The 18,507-nt window shown below is 40.4% G+C and overlaps 1 protein-coding gene across 1 annotated transcript in view; it reads left to right on the top strand.

Annotated features, from left to right (window-relative positions):
- Positions 1-17,582, top strand: part of LOC122780463 (glypican-5-like) — a 47,467-nt gene extending 29,885 nt beyond the window's left edge. Inside the window, exons 10-11 of the mRNA XM_044043420.1 lie at positions 14,909-15,018; positions 16,509-17,582. Of these exons, the coding sequence (XP_043899355.1) occupies positions 14,909-15,018; positions 16,509-16,610 (212 nt within the window). The 3' untranslated portion in view covers positions 16,611-17,582. The remainder of the gene's footprint in view (positions 1-14,908; positions 15,019-16,508) is intronic.
- Positions 17,583-18,507: the final 925 nt, after the last annotated feature.

Genomic DNA, 18,507 nt, shown 5'->3' with positions numbered 1-18,507 from the left:
CATTGTTTTATCTAGAATCAGGTAATGCCTAAACCTAACCTTAACTCTTTGAACAAAGGGGAACGAAGAGAAGCTCTTAGCAGACACAGTGTGAAATAATACACTAATCACAGAAGAATATAGTGATCACGTCTAATCAAACAGCCGGATCTGGGCTACAAGACAGAATAAACTTAATAAATGAGTCTTTATTTACTCCTCACAAGTAACACATAACCTAACCACATTTCAAATCTTAGTCCTAAACCTAACCAGAAATTAAAAAATTAAATAAGACTACACAAGGAATAGGTAGGTCCCAAAAAGGTAACTAATGGTGCTTGGTGTCCCAGCACGGCTTGACTGCAGGTTATTTTGCTTTTCCATTAGCAACAGTACCTGGTATTTTTTTTCAGTACCCGCTCTGGCAAGGTTCCAAACGAGCTGAGCTGATACTATGCATGACATCGTCAGACTGCCGGCCCCAGAGTGTCGTCGCTGGAAGAGTCATGAGCGTGACATCTGACACAAGAATCAAACTGAACTATGCCGAGCTGTAGATCAGTTAAAAAGACTGAAATTAATCTCTATCATTTAGCAAAGGAAATGTCTAAAATATCAATATTTAACAGAGGAGTCGTTAATGGGCCTGCTAATCTTCCTGGGGTCCTTCTTTTAAAAACAAAACACGTGTATCACGTGTAAAACTGAGTCATGGCAGTTTCATGCAGCTGTGCTGTGCCGAGGCGAGGCGAGCTGGGACTATGTAGTGGAAAGTGGACACAAATGGGAAAAATCAACATGCACATACACATGAGTGATGCAGTTTCAAGCTTTTCTTATAGGCTTATAGAAATATAGGGATGACTGATGTATATGTGGTATATACTCACCATGACTCTACTTACTCACTTACATAATAAAGAAAAGGCAGCACCCAAAGACAGTTCACTGGCATGGTTGGAGAGAGTTCCTGTGCCAGCAGGGAAATGCCCAGAGGCAGTGATAATACTGATACTCTCTCTCTCTCTCTGCTGCCTCAGCAGTTCTTTTTCCTCCCTGACCAGAATAAAAAATGCACTAACATCCAGGTCACCCCAAAAACAGAAAGGGAAAAAAAAAACTCCCAAATGAATTATCCATTTATTACTCGCCTTTACTTGTCGTGCTTAACTTTTATTTTACATAATGCCTGTCACAGAGATATCCCTGATGTCACTCCACAGAGTAAACAAAATACAAATGTGGTATTGTTTCACTTGTTTATGAGAAAACTTTGCTATATATTGAGGTGTTGCCAAAACACTGCTGGTGTCACCACCTGCCCCACACTTACATCACACCTCACAGTCAGGTGAACCGACAGCGCTTTCTATAAAGGATGACTCTAGCTCCATATTCCTGTTGTATTTTGCCTCAGCATCTCATTGCTGTTTCTTCCCTCTTCATCAGTGGTTTATGCTTCAGATTAACATGGACATAAACGCATATGAAGCCCCTCCACCTCAAACTGTGAAACGCCATTCAGGCCGACCTGGCAGTGCAAGTTGGCAGCCTCGTTACATTTGAGCGGCTTATTCTAAGGCCATAAATACCAAACAAAGCAATTATACACTTGGACAAACATACTTGTAGCTGCATACATTATGTTTGGGTTACGTGTTCCTTTCCATGTCATTTGTTGTGTGTTGTTTCTGTGCTCGCGGACATAGGAATGTGTTTTCTGATGATTGGCGCACACAAGCAGCCTCGAGGCTGAAGAAGTTTTGCTTAAGTTTAAAGTTTGTAAGAAACGTAAACTGTTGGAAGATATGTTTTGTTCCTGCTGACTTATTCCCTCAGTTATGTGCAGCCAGTGCGTAATTATCACGCATGTTTTAATATATTGTCAGTTCGACGGTGGATGGAGATGCACTAGATGACGGACGTGTAAGAACAATTTGATTTATCCTTTATTTGGCCAGGAAGGTCCCACTGAGATACAGAATCTCTTCTTCGATCAAGGTAGCAGCACAAATAGTACAAATAGTTACGGAGACAAAATCATTTTAGATATAAAACTCAGAGCAGAAGATAAAAGCTAAACGAAAGTAGTTAAAGGAGAGTAATAAAGAGAGACATAATAAAAGTTAAAAAAAAGATCCTCGATCCAAACCCCTCAAAAAGTCAAATGTAAAACAACATGTTTCTTTAACGACGGTCCTTAAAACACCTTTAACCCTTCATTGCCGACAGGATTTGGCATGCATACTTCTCATCACCATAACACCTTTACCATTTGTGATATCTAGAACATTCAAAAACTATGGACTGGCGATCCGTCCAGGTTGGCACGGCACCTGGCATGATCCTCATATGGAGGATAAAGCAGTAGAAGATGGATGGATGGATACCAGAAAGCAGAGAAATAGAGCTTTGTGCCCATATAATTGCCATTACGATAGCCCTCTGGACTTCCGTGGAACGGCCGTCACAATCACAGACAAGATCCACCTGTGAGTCTACGATCATAAAATCAAAATAAATCCAGACGGGTTTTAAAGGTGTTTAAAGAAGGCGGTCTCTGTAATGAAACTATGTTTTGCGGCACATTTCATGTCCAAAGTGCATAGAAGGAGAAAGCAGTTTTCCCAAATTCTGAATTCATTCTAGGAACATTTAGGAAAAGTCAGACGATAGACCTGGTGCTATAGTTGCTGATAAGAGGAATATACACAGTATTTTACCTAATAAGGCATTTTATAGTAAAAAAGCAGCATTTATGCATTTTCCTCCTCTGGTTTAGAGACAACCAAGCTGCAGTAAATCCATCAGTGACTGTGGTGTCGTATATTTACTAGAGGGAGTAATAACACTTATATATATAATATGCTTGATTTCCGCTAGCTAACTTTTACACAATGTAACTTTAAATCGAAGATTTAGCTGAAAAAGAATGAATTCAATTTGTACCATCCACCATTTGTGTTTCTCCTCTTCCATCGTCAAATGAACACGTCTATGATGAATCATCTAATCTAAAATTCAACTACAACTGGACTGAGTCAATCAAATGTGATTGACAATAATCAATTTGGGGGCGTTGGGGTCTCAATGTCATCAATACACAGCTAAAACAAGACTCATGCATAAAGACTGATACATAAAACAAAACCTGCTCCATGGGAAACAGAACAGTATTTTCATAAACGACCCCATTGATCAAAGCAAGAAGCTCGACCACAAATAAGGTTTATTTCTGTCACTTCACACTGAATATTTTATCGAGGATGGCGACCTTCATTCAAACTTTCCGGAGATTAAAAGCAAATACATCCCACTCTGTGTGGAATATCAATGTCAGTTCCAACCAGAGGCCGGAAATACGAACGAATCCTGAGAAGCTGTGTTTAACTTCAGCTGGAAAAACACATCGGTTGGTTAACCGTCATCTTTGCGGTGCTGGAACTTTCCATGACACCCAAGTGGATTGTGAGTGGAGTGTCTGTGGTGACACTGGTGATGACCAGAGCAAATTCCGGTCAAATCAATAACATCATTAACATCGTTATGGTGTTTGTAGTTTCACGTCAGTGGAAAATGAGCTAAAACTCAACAGAAACCATTGATTTGTGAATTTCAACAAAGGCTTATTCTTCATCACACACTCGTGATGGTGATGGTGATGTCATCGAGTGATGCCCCGCAGGTCTGGATGTAGCAGGGTCAAAGGTCCTGGTCAGGGCTCTGTCCTCATTATCGCTGGACTCATGAATTATGTTTCCCCCGTCATAAAGCATCAATATTCTATAGCTTGTTTGTCCCTGTGTGATACTGCAGTAGGCTGCGGAGCAGTATTTGTTTTTAACCCTTTAACACCTAAGCCTCAACATGTCTGACCCAATTAGGAATCAGTAAACATCCCCAGTCCTAAACCAAACAAGTTCCTCAGAAGTGAGGAACTTCCTCATTAGGGCCAGGTTTTGGTCTCCAAGAAGACGACTGGTCCTGACAAGGCAAATAAAGCACATCAGGATTATTATTTTGTCCCAACACTGATCATTGTGAACATTTATGTCTTCTCTCAGTGGTGAACATGTGTTATCTTATCCTCCATCACCCCCTTGTTTAGCTGCGCTGAGGTTAAGATATCTGTGGTTGCATTTGTCACACCCCTTCCACTAACCTTGATGTGTCAGATCTGCAGAAAGTCATGCCTCCCACTGGGCCTGTAACTGGTACATTGGCTATTTACAGAGAAAATTGCAGGTTATGATTTACAGAGCTGGTGGGAGCACTTTGGGATCATGTCTCTCAAGCTGCAATGAATTCCTAAAGGAGGAATTCACAATAAAGAATGCCCCATAAGGGGATCTGCTGCTTGGCAAACATGGATATAAAACATGCCGCAGCAGCAGCAGCAGCAGCAGCAGCAGTGGGGATGCAGTATCAACCAAACCACACAATTCACACAGATACAGCACGTCATTTAGTTTTGAATCCGAGCCACTTTGATTTTCTAAATCTCAATCGCTGAAATGTGGAGCTTATTGTTTCCAAGAAAAGGAAGAGCACAGAGGCTAAACTCGAGTTTTGTAGGCCTGAAAAAACAAAATCACATGTTTGCAGACAGAACATCTGTGCGTGCAGCAGTGGGTTGTTTTCCCCTCTAATCTAGTAAATTTTATGGATGACCCCATTCTCTGTCAGGCTGACTGAAGTGGATCCAGTATTATGCTCCGCCTTGACTCCTAATGTCTTCTTTAATATTGACCCACTGTTATCTTGGACTCACACGCAATGGAGTTTATCCACGAGCTGCAGATACGAGCAGGGGTTGAATAAAAGAAAGAACATGCACTTATTATTTCTCCTAATTAATTCTGAGGAGGGACAAGAGAAGTGTGGGATGAGAGGTGTAGGTGCGTTCGCCTGTGCACCGTTTAACTGTAAGAATTGGATTCAGTCAGGCTGATACAGTACACAGACTGTTGTCTATTTTACACATGAAGGGAAGTTGATCTCACTCCAGAGAGAGAGAGCCTCTCTTGGCAAACAGTGTTCACAGATCAAAAACAAAAAGGAAAAGCCAAGCATCTTAACAGAGGAGCAGATAAAAGTGCGAGAGCTTAAAGTCACTGCAATTTGTGCCACCTTTTTAAAGAGCCAGCTGGATGAAAGTCCAACTGTTTGAAACCACGTTTACACTGGTGGTCTGCGCGCTTCATAATTGACTGTATTATTTTTAGAAGTTGTTGTGTATTTTTTTACCACACCAGTGAGATAATTATCACACTCAGAGATGTCGGTTTGTTCCAGAAACTTTTTCCTTTTGTTTTGTGTGATCTCTCAGCCTCACTTTCCCCTGGAATTCACCGAGATTAAACGGATTGATTTTTCTCCCCTCAAACCAGCACGGAGCCATCTTCTGCTGCCCTTTCTCCGATCCCTCCGTCTCCCCAGACATATTCAGGTCCTATAACGTCAATAATGTAAATGTTATCACAGCTTCTCTTCTCCTCTCCTCTTCTCTCCTTTTCTCCTCTCCTCTCGTCTTTTGCCGTGTCACCATAATTGCCATGTCCTGAACTGCGATGTGGTGGGTGTAGAGGTGGGAATGCTGTAACCTCAAGGTATCCACGCTGAGTCACCACATACAACCACTAATACTAGGCTGGAAAGCACCAGACTCCTCAACACTAATACACACAGTCGAGCAACTCTTTTCCTTCATCTCTTCACCAAGTCTAGATGTATTTGTGCAAACGTGTATGTGAGAGAATGAGCGTTCTCACAGGGGGCACTCAGTGCCTGTAACCATGGTTACCAGGTGGTCTGGCCTCCCTTGGGTGCCTATGTGATGACAGTGAAGAAAGAGAGAGAGGGAGGTAGAGATGGGGTGTGGTAGACTCTGTGCTACATCTCTTGGCCAAGTATATGATAATTGTATAAGTATATGACATTGTGCTTTCTGTGTATTCTCCTTAATCAAGCTCTATGCTTCGTTACGTGTGCATTAAAAGTGTTTGTATTTGTATTTGGCCTACCTAAACAATAGAATACTACAATTGTCCCGCTTCTATCCATCTTCCTTCCATCATCTTTCCACTATGCTCCACGTTCACAAAGCCTTTAGAAGCCATTTCTTCTTAAAGGGAAAGGCCGGTGTTTCAGTGCTAGAACATGTTGCCCGTCGTCCCGAGGACGATTTGATCTGCATTCGTAAGCATCCTCGCTCGCTCTCTAAAGGGAGCCAGGAAGAACAATAAAAAAGTCTGGTGAGCCTCCTAATCTGCACTGGTAGCTATAAAAGTTCCTATAGAGAGCCTCTGGACGGGATTGATCAGCGCTATAAAAATGGAAACTGCCGTTTTTTCTACATCGCTCGCACTGGAGAACATTAGAGTGTAACACATGATATGGATGCTCTGATACAACAGCTCTGCTCTGCTCCGTGAATCCAGACTGAAGCGTTTTCACCTCTTCTCGCTTTGTCACATTTAGACAATTAGTATAGACGACTCTGTCTCTTGCTGCTAATCAGGGATTAGTCTGGAAATGTCATGAAGCCTCGAGTTGGTCGTTCAGTAGCACGGTGAGGAAATACTGAACTGCCACCGTATCACAATGCAGTTCTGTCCTTATTGAACGATATAGAAATAAATCCATCTTCACAACGGAATATTTCACTTCAAGCTTCATCCTTGAATGTTTTGGAAGTTTAAATCTAAATCAACTCCTGACTTTTTTCCTGGATTGGAAAAAATAACGATGTCGCTTAAATAATGCATATGTCACTTTGAGCTGCTTCTTATTTTTAGAGTTATTTGTGTTTTTAGATTAATAAGTGACCCTAGGTCTCTATGTTTTAATATAATTTTATCTATTTATTCAAATGAAAAAACCTTACGTCTCTATATTTTTGTCTTTTTATTACCTACCAGCTGTAAATAAAATTCAGGCAGCAGTTCTGTGTCCACTGACAAAGCAAATTAACTAGATACAAATTAAATTTGGTGATTTCAGAGTTATTTAAAATCCACTCTAATCAGCTCCTTCTAAACACTTACTGGTCTTGGGTGTTACGTAAATTGCCCAGAACTCACAGTTTGGAATTCATCGACGGATGCGCGGTACGTCACATACACACATCACGTACATGACGCACACCCCCACATAAACACGCAAAAACAGTAGAGAGACAATTAGATAAGGGGCAAGCTGATAGAAGACAGTTCTGCGCGCATGTGCGTGCGTGTGTGCGTGCGTGTTAACAAGCAGCGCAGTTAAAATGATAGATCCTTGGGGCGGGAGACGCGGCTCATTAAAGAATTACACATTCACTTTGCTCTCACTCTGTCAGCTGAGGCCTCAGCGCTTTCTTCGACACACTCTGAGAGAACACCGCACAATATCATCTGAATAAATATGTGCACGGTCGACTTAATACACAAACAATACACACTTGTCAAGCATCTCCTCTTCACTCCCTCTCTGTTTGCCTCTTTTCCGTCTCCCCGTTTTTGTCCACACCTGAGTGAGTCTGTTCGTGCAGATCTGATTAGACATCATTAGTCCATCAGCGCTCCACTCTCACACTTTACCTTTTTAACATACCAGGCTGTCCTTGCTTTGTCTATAGCCTTCCCTCAGCTGCACCTGCACCATTTGTCCCCCCCCCCCAAGTATCTAAATCAGCATTCACAGGCCACACACAACACATCCCAGTGGCCTGCGTTTCATGTGCAACCTTCAACCAATCACGCTGCCATGTTCATCCTCACATCCACCTCCAATCACAGGCGCTCCCTCACTGTGTTGTCTCCACAGTCAGAGTCTGCAGCAGCAGCAGCAGCAGCAGCAGCAGCAGACTCTCACTTCTCCCCGTGTGTTTTCTCTAAAGGTTTGATGATTGCACTGGAGGCGAAGCTTAACCTCAGTGTGTGTGACCTTGGGAAGATGCTCCACCACCGAGTCAAACCTATAATTGTTGCTACAGTCGTTCGGAAAAACCACCTCCTGCCGTTAACCATCATTAACCTATGTATTAGGTTTTAGGCAGCATGACAATAAAAACATGATAACTGCTTGACATTTGGATTCTCACCAAGCTGCCGTCTGTTCACGGCTCTACTGTCACAACACTTTATAAAGAATCAGGATAACAGGAAAAGAATAAAGAGCTTCCTTAAACAATTGAATGCTTGTTACCTTTAATTTGATGTATTTTACACAAAAAAATAAGCAAAAAAAAAGAACTATGGTTATAAAATCAGTTTAGTCACAAAAATACAACAACAATACAATAATAAGTATGATATCAAAATGTAAAGTATGTGTGTGTGCTGTACAATGATACAAGAGAGCAATAAAGAATCTTAAAAGCAGATATTTTAACGTTTATTTATTTGGTAAATTCCACATTAACCACATCATTTTTTTGTTGGATTGTGTTAAAATGTACTGTATACTCAAAAAATAGCTGCAGTACAACCTGATGGATGATGTCACAGCTTCACATAACACTGGACTGTGTGGGTTTTCATTTTTCCCCCTTTCTTACATAACAAGCACCGCTGTCTCACACTGTATAGGTTTACTAAAAATCATTGAAAACAAACTATCCACCGATGGCGCATTGATTGTTTTACCATCAATGCGTTCTTGTCTCATTGATAAAGTATTAAGTATGAAGAGATACCATACACGGACAGCAGAGTCCATTGATTTTGTTGGTCACTGTGCAACACCTTTACCCTTCTGTCTTTCGTTTGTTTCGTCTCTGTTTTGATTCATTTTATTGACATGTCGATATGTTATACTGTACTAAGTACAGTACATAGCCTCCTCTTCCTTCTGTCTTTGAAGCGATTCCTGATCATTTTACAATCCACCAGCGACTGTACAATGTTATCTACGGCTTTTTTGTTACAACGCTCTTCCCGTACTCTGTGTGTATGTGTGTGTGCGCTTGTATTGTTGCCTCTTTGGGACCCTTTCTGATATAAACACTGACCTTGTCCGGACCAGCAGTCCTCATGGAGACCAAAACCTGCTCCTAACGAGACAGAATGTCATCCCTGAGGAAGTGGTTAACTTAAAGGCAGGGACTTAAATTGTGGTTAGGATAAGGTTCGGTTTAGGTATCAACTGGTTGTGGTTAAGGTTAGGGATAAGGCTTTGTTGAGGCTGTCCAAATGAATGGATGTCAATGTAGGGTCCAGAGAAGAATAGCTGCACAAACCTGTGTGTGTGTGTGTGTGTGTGTGTGTGTGTGTGTGTGTGTGTGTGTGTGTGTGTCCTCCCTGGGGAGCTAAGGCTGAAGTAATGAAATGCTCATTACTGATTCAGCTGGAAATGCTAGAGATACATTTACACGCCTACACGTACACATGTCAGCTATCCAGATGCTTTTCAAGGTCACCACGCATATTTTGTGTCTGTGTGTGTGTGTGTGTGTGTGTGTGTTTGTGTGTTTGTCCGTTCAATACGCAAATTGGAAAGTAAGAAGATTGTGTGCATAATTTGGGCCCAAAGCAACATTTCAGCACAATACAGTACTCTGCACTGGCCACACAATCATTAACACACTCCATCTTCTGCACTGACACACACAGATAGACACACAGACAGATAAATGTATGCCCCAAGCCCTTCACTCACTAGCCTTTACCCATCCCAGGTAAACCTGTAATAACATGTCAAAAGAAACGTTTTCAGTGTGAACTCTCACACGAGATAAATCTGCAAGAAGATTCTGAGTTTGAATCTTTGAGGAGTTTGTACGTTCTCCCCATGTCCGTGTCTGCGTGGGTTTTCCAGCAGGTACTCCATCTTCCTCCCACAGTCTTCGGAGACAGAGTGAAGTTAAATGTACACTCGAATTTGCCCCGCAGGGGTGAATGTGAGTGTGAGCGCTTGTTTGTCTCCGTGTGTCGGCCCCTGTGATAGGATGACAAAAAGCTTGTAACCTGCCTCTTGCTCAGCAGTGTCAGCTGAGCCACACACCCAGGATCATATATCCCTGACTCGCTTTCATCAGTTCACCTTCATAAACGCACAGATGTATGTAACAAACGCACACACATATTCACACTAACTGCATTTTCCCTCTGAAGCAACACAAGACAGTGAAGAATCTTGACTTCCTTGTTGAGGAATTTAAAATGCACTGACTTTACCCACAGGTCTGTGTGATCAAAGCATAGCTGACATGCTTGTGTGACGCGGCACATAAACTGTACAGTACTGTCTGCTATTATTAGGATGATGCTGTGTGGCCAGTGGGGCTTTTGTTTCTGATGCCAGACATGAAAGAATGCATGAAAGCGAAGCATATACACATGTGCTCAGGTTTGGGCATCAGACAAAACACCTTAAAATTACTGGCACATCTATTTAGTCTTGACTAATAGGTCCATGTATACTCTACACAAAAGACAGAGCCTTTTGTATGTACTTTTGCGTTCATTTCATCCGTCATTGTATGCCTCGCAGGAGAGTTTACGATGACAGACAAAAAGGAGTAATACCACCGGAAACCAGGGGGGCAGTATAGAGTCAATCTTCCAATCAGTCAGGAAAACAGCGAAGTGCCACAAATATTGAAAATGCCACTTGTCATTGATCTCTCTCTTCGGTAACACAATGATTGCTCGAGTGTAAATGGGCCGTAACACTGTTGACAGGTTTGCTAGGCATCCAGAAGCTAGCTCTACAAAGGTTACTGTCTAATAGGAGTGGGAATCACAATACGATACAATACGCGATACATGGTCCATGATATCAATAATATCATGACACAACGATTCTGTGATAATCAATATATTGCAAGACAATCATATAGCGATACATCACAATATCTGTTTAACTGAAGAAAACGAAATATCCGGGAAAAGCTAAAAGTGCAGGATTTCTCTATTTATTCACAACATTGAGAACAAAGTGCATAAAGTCTATGTTTTGAACGTGAATGGAGCATCTCTTGACGTCATTATCCCACTGTAAACTCCCTCTTCTTCAACCAGGTATCTTCTGCCCAAGTTTCCCTCATATTTCTCCTCTCAGTAGAGGTCACGGTGCATGTACTTGACACTGAACACAGTCTGAAGAGATATAATAAATTCATTAATTAAAATAAAAGACAGTTGCAAAATGCATATTTACATTTTATCGGTGTAATTGTAATGCAGTTATTTCCAAGTGTTTCACACACACACACACACACACACACACTCTCTGTGAGTGTGTGTGTGGGAGAGATGTGCGGCTCTGATTTATGGCCCCACTCCCATCTGCTTGGGACCCTTACTGTCACACGGCGCGGTAATGCCTCACCTGAATCCAGTTCCATTTTTATCTTATTACTTTTAGAGAAGCGTCTAAATTACAAAACCAGTGGTGAGGAGGACTCGTGTGTTTGCTTTGGGAAGGATGAGATGATGAATGAGTGTCAGGGGGTGTTTTCATCAAGCGCTCCTCTTCGGCAGGTTACAGTTTTGCTCTGACTTGTTTTGGTTGCTCCGTGTAAACTGTCACCTCAGCTCCACAGAGTCTGCAAAACAGTGATTGAATGTCGGTGTTAACGTGTTTGTGTCAAGTTGTCGGCGATTTGTCATAACACTGACCTAGATACTGCCATTTGCCACCGGTCGCTCTCGTGGGCATTACTGCAAAGGGTAGTGTGTGTGTTTGTACATGTATTTGTTACCTCTTTGGGACCTTTCCTGGTATAACCACTGACACTGTCAGGACCCTGCTTTGTTAAGGCAGTCCACTGTCTATTACAACTATTACTCATGTTGTGGGGACTGACCACTGTTTCCACAGTCACATTCTGGGGACAAAAAGCAAGTCCCCATTATGTAAATGACTACATTTTAAGGTGAAGACATGTTGTATGGTTAGGTTAAGATTAGGGTTAGGGTTAGACCACCTAGAAGTTAGGGTTAAGGTTAGAGTAACTCTCCAGACAGTGAATGCAAGTCAACATAATGTCCTCTGAAGTCATAGAAAACCATATTTTCTGGGTGTGTGTGAGAGAGAGAGAGAGAGAGAGGCATGCCTCGTGTGATGTATTCGAGATTGTTGCTAAGAGACAAACATGCTGAAGGGCATGTAGTAGAGAGTGTCTGCTGCCACCCGCTGACACACTCACACACAGACTTGTTTTTATATCTTAGTGAGGACACATCAGAGACATATTGCATACTTTAACCCCTTACCCTGACCATAAAACCAGGTCTTAACCCTGAAAAAGTCCTTTAAAGATAGGTTTGTATGTTTCTTTGGACCCCACAAATCTATAATTACAAGCACACTCATGCAACTTTAGATTCATGCTGTTTCGTCACATCATTGACTCTTATCTTTGTTTTAGAATGATCAGTAAACACCAAGTTGACAGGTTCTGATGAGAAAATATGCCAATTGTTCATTTGGACTCGAGGATGATTCTTTGAGTTTTACCTCCTACACTTATTCAAACTTGACATTCAAAGACTATATTGAGCTTAATGTGGTGAATATCTATAATCACTATAGCTGAATATAAGTGTCATCATTCCCTCTCAAGTACTGTGTGGTAAACGTATAAATTGCTTTTAAAAAAAAATACTATGTGTACATCTATAGATATTTAGTCACACACACATATATATATATATATATATATAGCTTATCTTCTACAGTTCAATTGTAACACAGTGTTGAATTCAGTTTGGCATCATCTCATGCTACTTTTGGCCTAATTAACATGACAAAACATCAGCTTCCCGCCTTTAAATCAGGTCACTGCAAGAGAAAAAGAGAGACCACTTTTACTTTGACCCAGTTTTTAATAGAAGTCGCAGCTATTGCACTAAAATGACATATGAAACTGTTACTTTGTTGTCGCCAAGAGACTGTAATAACAATAATAATAATAAAAATCATAACAATTATAATGGGATCCAGCTCTGCAGGCCGCCTTAGCAGGTTCACACCAGATGTGACACCAGGTTTTCACTTCTGACGGGAACAGATGGACAAAAACAGACGGCACAAACACACGCAGACTGACACGGCCATGAACTCAGAATGGTTCCATGCTGCTATTTGCCAAGCAAACACTCAATAAAGGACAGATGTCGCATTTGGTAGAGATTCCGCCGCGTGTAAATCATCACAATTATCCACACTGTCACTGCTGAGTATGTTTGTATTTTCACTTTTTATATGCTGTGTTTTCTTGCTTTCTTTATGTATGTAGTATGTGGAAGAGTGAGTGTGTGTGTGTGTGTGTGTGTTTTCACCAACTCACCTCATTCCTCAGCAGCTGAAAGAGGCTCTTTGTCTATTGTACTGCAGGACAATGTGTATTGTAAGATACAGAATCAGATTTCTGCACATGCAGGTGTGTGTGTGTCTACGTGTGTGTAGAAAGAGCATGTTGAGACGGAGCATGTCTGTGACAACACAGGTCAGTATGAAAACGCCACTGACTGTGGTCCACTTATTTCTCTGGATTGTTGTTGTTGTGGGGACCATAAACTGTTCACCGCTGCTCGTATGTTTGGTACAAACAACAAAAAATAGACTCAAATGTGTATTTGTGTGTGTGTTGTTTAGCTGGCGGGACAGTTTGTCTTTCTTCTGTCCTAATCTCCTCATTTACCAGAGTTCCTCCCATGAGGGACCCGGAGTCCTGCCAAGACACACACACACACACACACACACACACAAAGGGGCTTTAGATAATCAACTTAAATTCAATAAACATGTGAAGAAAGATTTCTTAAATCTTAATTGTTTTTCAAGTTATAATCAGGCACCACGTGTCCCCTCAGGCTGTGCTGCTATTTATGAAGCGTGTGATTTGTCATGGTGTGTAACAGTTTGGACGGAAAAGAATCCCGATCCCAATTCAAACGTGTCGCCTCCCAATAATAACCAGGCACCAAAAAATAATGTGTATCATTGTCACATATTAGAAAGATACAATTTGCTTCGTTTTGACAGCTTTAGCCAACATTTTCAATGTTTTCTCAAAATGCATGTTTTCCATCTCCATATTTATCCAAAAGCAAGTGCAAAAATACTGCGTTGTCACTCTACATTTGGACAATTTGTCTTTTTATGTAAGAGGCTAAACTAAAATCCTAAAAAAAAAAAAAAACTGAAATCCAATCAATTTCACAGATAAAAACTGAAGATTGAACGTTGGTTTAAATTAGAGGTGTACTGATTTTAGCTGAACTTATTTTATAATTTTCTGGCATAAACAGTGACCTTGTCCGGGACCACTAGTCTTCACGGAGACCAAATTCTGGCCAAGCAGAGTAAGGCTAAGATCTGACTTGTGGCTAGCTTTGTTTAGGCTGCCCAAATGAATGGAATTCAGTGCACGTCCTGAAAAAAAGAGAGCTGCAAGAACGGGTGTGTGTGTGTGTGTGTGGGTATGCGTGCGTGTGCGCAACCTCTATAGCATTCACATTGTGTGAAGCTGTGTGTGTGGGCGGAGTGAAATCCATAAATCATGCCGGTCTAAACAACAACAAAACTTTCATAAATAATGCAATTAAGAGTTTTTGCAATCATAAAACTAAAAACAGACTCAACACAAGTACACATTCTTTCAATTAACAGACACATTCCCAGAGATAATGCTTTTAGAGTGCATGTTTTTGTCATTAGCTTGATATTTTTACATTTTAATCCCTCATATGTGGACTTGTTGCTTGTAAAACTAGGTTAATCAAATCTTTTATCTCCCATGTATGCATGGATATTTTCATTTGGCTTATTTTCAAGGATGTTTTACACATTTATCTGCAAAAAAAAACCCAAACAAACAACAAACTCAAATATAGAAAAAAAACACTGTTGGGGAAGCATGACATTAAATTTGACCATTATTGATTATCTATCATACCGTTTTACTCTTACTCATCATATTTTTGTATCCGTTTAGGAGAAGAGACGGATGATTCATCCAGCGGTCAAAGTCCTGACACAAAGAACGTGGCTCAAGCTCCTCTTCCTCATCATCCCGTCCCTCCTCATCACCCCTCCACTCCACAGGTAGGTGACTCTCATTTTGAATCAGGGATTCAGGGCAAATCACACCTACACCTTTAAAAAATAAAATACAAAAATAGTAAAATGACAAGTATGCTCTTGGGGATCGATGAGCAGGTTTGGTAACTACTCAGTGAGAATAAAAAGTGTTTCACACTGTTGTGCAGCATTTCTTTCAGTGTATGAATCATTTTTTTCCAATGTTAGTTAACTTTTCCACCTTTTACCATCAACTTTATGCCGAGCAGCTCTCATTAATTACTATAAATAAACTCAAAGATGTACAATGTCATGGCAGAATCCTGCTGAGTTCAATCAGACACAGCTCAGCTGATTATCAGAGTAGATTTACTAAATGCCAGTTGAAATAACAGTCATCTTAGTCATTAGTTTGGAGTGTTTTTGCTGTATGATGAAGCATCATCTCCCTGCAGGTAAATTATCCATATAAGAGCTTACATGATATTTGACAAAATTAAGTTTAATGTATATTAAACTTAATTTTTTAAACAAACAGCTTTGCTTTCTATTAAAAACTATTCAGTAACTAAGTCACTATTACTATTCAGTAATTAAGCTAGATCATGAATGTGTATTTTCAGTTAGTGTGTTAACCTTTTTCTACCATTTCTCAGCAGGTGTCAGCTTTCATGATAACTTATCAGACATAGAGGGACCTTGCACAACTGTTTACTTTTTATTTTCTCACTAAAAAGTCGACAAAACCATCATTGTGTGTCTAGACTAGCTGACACACTGTAAACTTGTGTCACAACTAAACTAGGACTTGGACCCAATTCTACGACTCGGGATCTTTTATCATGAAAGTGCAACAAAGAACCACTCATATGAGGGAAAAACTACTAACAAAAACAAGGGCTAAAGCTAACAAACAAAAACACTCTTTTGAGGGAAAAACTACTAGCAAAAACAAGGGCTAAAGCTAACAAAAAAACACTCTTGAGGGGAAAAACTACTAGCAAAAACAAGGGCTAAAGCTAACAAACAAAAACAACTAGCAAAAACAAGGGCTAAAGCTAACAAACAAAAGCAACTAGCAAGAACAAGGGCTAAAGCTAACAAACAAAAAAACACTCATGAAAAAAAGTAGCAAACGTGTCAGTATCATGTCGTTGTCTTACTCAAGGTAGAGTCGAAACACAACCAGCTTACTTGGTCATGACAACTTGTGCCAAACTGAGCTGAAGAGATGATAATAAATCGTACATTTACAGCCACAATTACAAGTTAACAGTGTACCATCTCACTATATGTTCAAAATGATCAGCTCTCGGACGTAACTAGTCTGAGAAAACAGGAAGTTTGTTTTGTTTTTAGGTCATAATGAACATTTTCCAATCATTACTTTGTAGTTTAAGGGGAAGTCCACACATTGGTTTTGTAAAAAGCCTGTATTAATTGTGCAGATGGACATACTGTCAACACAACCATTTTTCTGTCTGTCTGTCTGTCTGTCTGTCTGTCTGTGTCAGGTGGTTGTTCGAGGCTCTGCCCACACCGTGACCTTTAAACCTTTACCTTTGACCGCGGTGACCTTGCTGCTCCTGCTGCTGCTGTCCATGTGGGACCACTGAGACACGGACCATGAGACGGTCAGAAGAGACTGAGAGACGACCACAAGCTGTATGTTCTGTGGTGGTGTTTGGTATTTGGAGTTTTTTTGGCAAGCACAGCTGAGCCCACTCTTGAGTGGAGCGGTGACGCAGACTGTGGATTTGTCACAGTTGCAGTGGCACAGTATGCATTTTTACCTTACTTACCTCTTCAGTGGTTTATTTGTATTTAACTCTAACAGGATAGATTGCACAGCACTACTTAATTCTTTTTTTTTGAAGAGATATGTAAATACAAAAATATATATATATTATATATTTATATGAAGAGTTTCTATAGGTAACGATGGCTTGATGTGTAAATAGAGATTAATATAGAGCAGAGTCCTTTGGACAAATGTCCCCCACAGAGACGGTGATCTATGATGGCTACAGGTGTAGCTGAAGACACTTTTTGAGTGTTTACTTTTTAAGTAATCTCAGAATACTGCCCTGAACTTTACTGTTGCTGGAGAAGGAAAGTAAGGCACTTTAGATTAGCAGAGCAGCTGATTATGTCATGTGTTCACAGATGTTTGGTTTGGAGGTCTTTGCAGATGAGAGAATCCCTTTTACACAAACATGCTCTTTTATTCATCCAAGCTAGTTCACTTTTTTTCTATTACTGCAGTTAGTCTGCAGAAGAATTTAAATATCCTCAAAAAAAAATCCTCCTAGGAGAGTTTTGACTCCTCGTAGTCTGTTGTTTCTAGGTCTGTTAATACTTTTTAAAGTAGTTGTTTGTAAAATGAGTGTTTTGTTCTGAAGATGCACAGCGGGCAAATGTTTTAAACGTCTACATGGAGATATGTTACTTTGTGGCTACATGGAGCTGCCATTAAAAATATGAGAAAATAACAAACACCAAAAACACCTAGTACAGGAAAAGGCTCAATTGTATGGCCTTTACAGGAACAATACTCTGCCCGAACAATAAATAACTCAAAAACATCAGTTCATTTCATTCATTGCAAATTCCTAATTGTGCTCTTTGTTTATAAATGTGGGCGTTCAAACACATTTAGAGTGATAAGACATGGGGGCAAATGCATTATTTTAGTAAGTACTATTCACTTTAGAGCATGAATATCCAAACCTGTTAAGACCCAATGTGGCCGGGTGTGGACAAAAATCCAGAAATCATTGTTTGGCTTGAGTCGGGTTGCGTTATATCAGTTGCCATGGTGATTTCAAATATGCTGTAAACATTTAATGTTTAACAAGTCAAAAGGGATTGATCTAGTGTTTCTGTTAAGAACGGGGGTTTAGTATTTACATTAGTACATGACATCTTCCTTATCCTCCATGATTACTCAAAATAACGATGGTTGGATCATGTAAGTAGTTATCGGCGGTTAAATTTAAAGGAAAAACTATTTTATATGTTCATAAATGCTGGCGATAACTCATGGTCTGTATTTATAAAGTGCTTTTCTAGTCTTGACGATCACTCACTTTACACTGTGACTTTGCCATTCTTCCATTCACTCATTCACACGCTGCTACACAGTCATCAGAAACAACGTGGAGTTTTGCCCAAAGACACGTTGGCATGATGACCCGTGGAGCTAGGAATTGAACCCACAACCTTCCAGTTGAAAGACGACTTGTGTGACGCGCGTGTGTTTGTGGGGCTAGAAGTTGCTTCATTAATCCCAGAATTCCCCTTTAGGTTTCATTGTGATTTCAAAGGGTGGCTTATCACCAAATGTATTAATTAAAACTGCAATGAGATTTTATATATATATATATATATATATATATATATATATATATATATATATATACATATATGACAGTAAAAGCCAGTCTGCACGTGTCTCTGAATCCAATGAAGGCAACACTCGACTGAGGGAGTGATCAGGACCGAACCCAGATC

The sequence above is a fragment of the Solea senegalensis genome, linkage group LG14, assembly GCF_019176455.1.
Source record: "Solea senegalensis isolate Sse05_10M linkage group LG14, IFAPA_SoseM_1, whole genome shotgun sequence".
Lineage (NCBI taxonomy): Eukaryota > Metazoa > Chordata > Actinopteri > Pleuronectiformes > Soleidae > Solea > Solea senegalensis.
Note: the sequence above shows the minus strand (reverse complement) of the source record. Positions and strands in the feature narration are given on the sequence as shown.